The following is a 2423-nucleotide window of genomic DNA, read 5'->3' as shown; positions in this document are numbered from 1 at the left end:
ATGGCTGTAATAGTTGAGAACAAGTTGCACTTCTTGGGCAAGAACTTGGGCTCCCTCCGATTTATCAAAAATGTCGGTATCCAACACGAAATCAACATCTGTAAGAATGACGGTCAGCAACACCTGTTGGATCATGAACCTAGCAAAGAGAGGTGTGGTTTTTCTTGCCTATAGGCGCAACTGGTTCAAAGTCGGGCTCGTTGCTCTTTTTACCCTACTGTTGGTGCACTTAGGGACCGAATGGTCTATGCCTACAGATGATTGGGAATGGATGAAGCGGCCGACTGCACCAGCCGTCGAAAATACACCTTTCGAAATGAGCCTGACTGTACAGGAGGCGCCTCATGGTAAATTTCACCCGCATTCGCGATTTGCGGCCGTGTTCGCTACGACACCAAACTGACCTTTGCGTTATCATGCAGTGCCCTTGCTAACCCATAGCGATGTGGCATCATACGTTGAATCTATTATGAACCCTGAATTGACGGCGCGGCCTCGATTCAGTTGTCCAGCCATCAACGTGCGACGTTACCAACACCTCCAACCTCACCCAATGTTCTTTGAGAGGACCAAAGTTCACTACATGTTCGCGATGAACCTCCGTGACGAGGGCGTGGAACTTCTGCCGCGACTCTTGGCCTCGGTCATAGAGGCCATGCGATTCCTCGGGCCCCACTACTGTGCCTTGTCGCTAGTTGGAGGCGGAGGCACACCAGACGGCGTTTACGATGTGCTGGAGGCGCTCCGCCCCCACGTCGAGGGCATGGGCGCCAGATACTACCTGCGCCATCCTGCCATCTACTCTGAAGCCGGAGGACAAGACCGGATCATGCAACTCGCGCGACTCCGCAACCTTGCTCTGGCGCCCCTGACGAACCCGTCACGCCAGGACAGCGGCCGCTATACAAACGAAACGACTGTCATTTTCACCAACGACGTCGCCATATGTACTGAGGACATACTCGAACTCGTACACCAGCGGAAAGTGCAGGAAGCCGACATGACCTGCGCCATGGACTGGATACTCGAGGGCCTCTTTTACGATGTTTGGGTCTCGAGGACGCTGGCCGGGAACATCTTTTTCAGGGTCCCACTCAACGGCAGCTGGGAGTTCTCGGCACAACTCATGCCCAATTCCACCGACGCCCCTTCCAGGGAGCGTTTCGATGCCCGCCGGCCCTTTCAGGTCTTTGCGTGCTGGAATGGTGCCGTCGCCTTTCATGCCGCGCCGCTTTTTCGGACGGGGATCCGACCCGGAGTTAGCTGGAGCAGCGACGTCGCCGATCCACGGCACAAGGTCGACCCCGTCAGGTTCCGGAGAAATATGGAGCTGGATGGAGAGTGTTATATGGGCGAGCCGACGCTTTTTGCCAAAGATCTATGGTACCGCGGCTTTGGAAAAATAGCAGTGGTACCGAGCGTGGCTTTATCATACACCATGGCCGATGGTGAGAAAATGAAGAGGTTGAAAGGTTGGGTTTCGGACTTTGTGGGGGATAAGGGTCCGGAGCTGGATGAAAATCCAATTCCGGAGAGGATAACTTGGCAGTTGAGCCCGCCAAAGGAAGTTTTGTGTGCTAGGACGTGGCAGACGCAGAGATGGGTTCCGTGGGATCAATCTCTTCGCCCGTCCAGCGGAATGGAAACACAATTAAAATTGTGATATAGTTTCTGTTACGGATTGGCCCGTGACTAGCTCCACCTCACGTGAAAAGGAAGGACCTTTAACTGCGTCAGCTGATTGTACCCATATTTGATGAGACACAAAACAGCCGAACCACGTTGGCTTTCCTTCACGCTTCTTCCTTTCTCGTTTCTGCTCATTTGGGGATCTTCAAGTCATTTTGTGCAGTCAATTGCCGCCTAGGAACGTGATCTTGAAGACAGGAGGACGTATTACTTCACGTACTTGGGCGCCGGAGGAACCTTCTCGGTAGCGCCGGGTTAGCATATCTTCGCGGCTAAAAGTCACTGCTATCAAACTGGCTGGTAGCGCCCGGATCAAAAGTAGTCGCCCAAAGGTCCGTGCATTTGGCACTGTTGGCGATAGGTAGGGAGATGGCTGGTGCACAGCAATTTTGCTTACTGCAAGAAACCTACAAAAACTTGGAAAATACGTGATACTTGGTGCCCAATTTCGTTATGCGATATTGGGGAAGGAGGACTTTTGCTGAAAACAGGCCAACTTTGCATGTCCAGAGATAGAAGTAATCTTCTACAGTTTTCACTTGGCTTTGGGAGCTCAAGCTACAGGGGTTTGAATCAATTCGGAAAGCTGCAAGCTTGGCATTCAAAATTTAGAGTCCCTGCCTAGCACCTGACGCCCAATATCTAACACACCGGCGGTTGGGGTCAGGGACCTCCAGCTTCTAGCGCCGAAATTATGAAGGCTGGGATCCAGCTTAAGCGCTTTGCCAGGCGCC

The 2423-nt window shown here is 52.7% G+C and overlaps 1 protein-coding gene across 1 annotated transcript; it reads left to right on the top strand.

Annotated features, from left to right (window-relative positions):
- MGG_07230 (alpha-1,3-mannosyltransferase CMT1) lies at positions 1-1663 on the top strand (the record flags this gene model as incomplete). The annotated part of the gene is made up of 3 exons (XM_003715400.1): positions 1-100; positions 234-347; positions 423-1663. The coding sequence occupies 3 exons, from the start codon at positions 1-3 to the stop codon at positions 1661-1663; spliced, it is 1455 nt and encodes a 484-aa protein (XP_003715448.1).
- Positions 1664-2423: the final 760 nt, after the last annotated feature.

The sequence above is a fragment of the Pyricularia oryzae genome, chromosome 2 (assembly GCF_000002495.2).
Source record: "Pyricularia oryzae 70-15 chromosome 2, whole genome shotgun sequence".
Taxonomy (NCBI): Eukaryota; Fungi; Ascomycota; class Sordariomycetes; order Magnaporthales; family Pyriculariaceae; genus Pyricularia; species Pyricularia oryzae.
The sequence above is the reverse complement of the archived record's forward strand: the minus strand, read 5'-3'. Positions and strand labels throughout refer to the sequence as shown.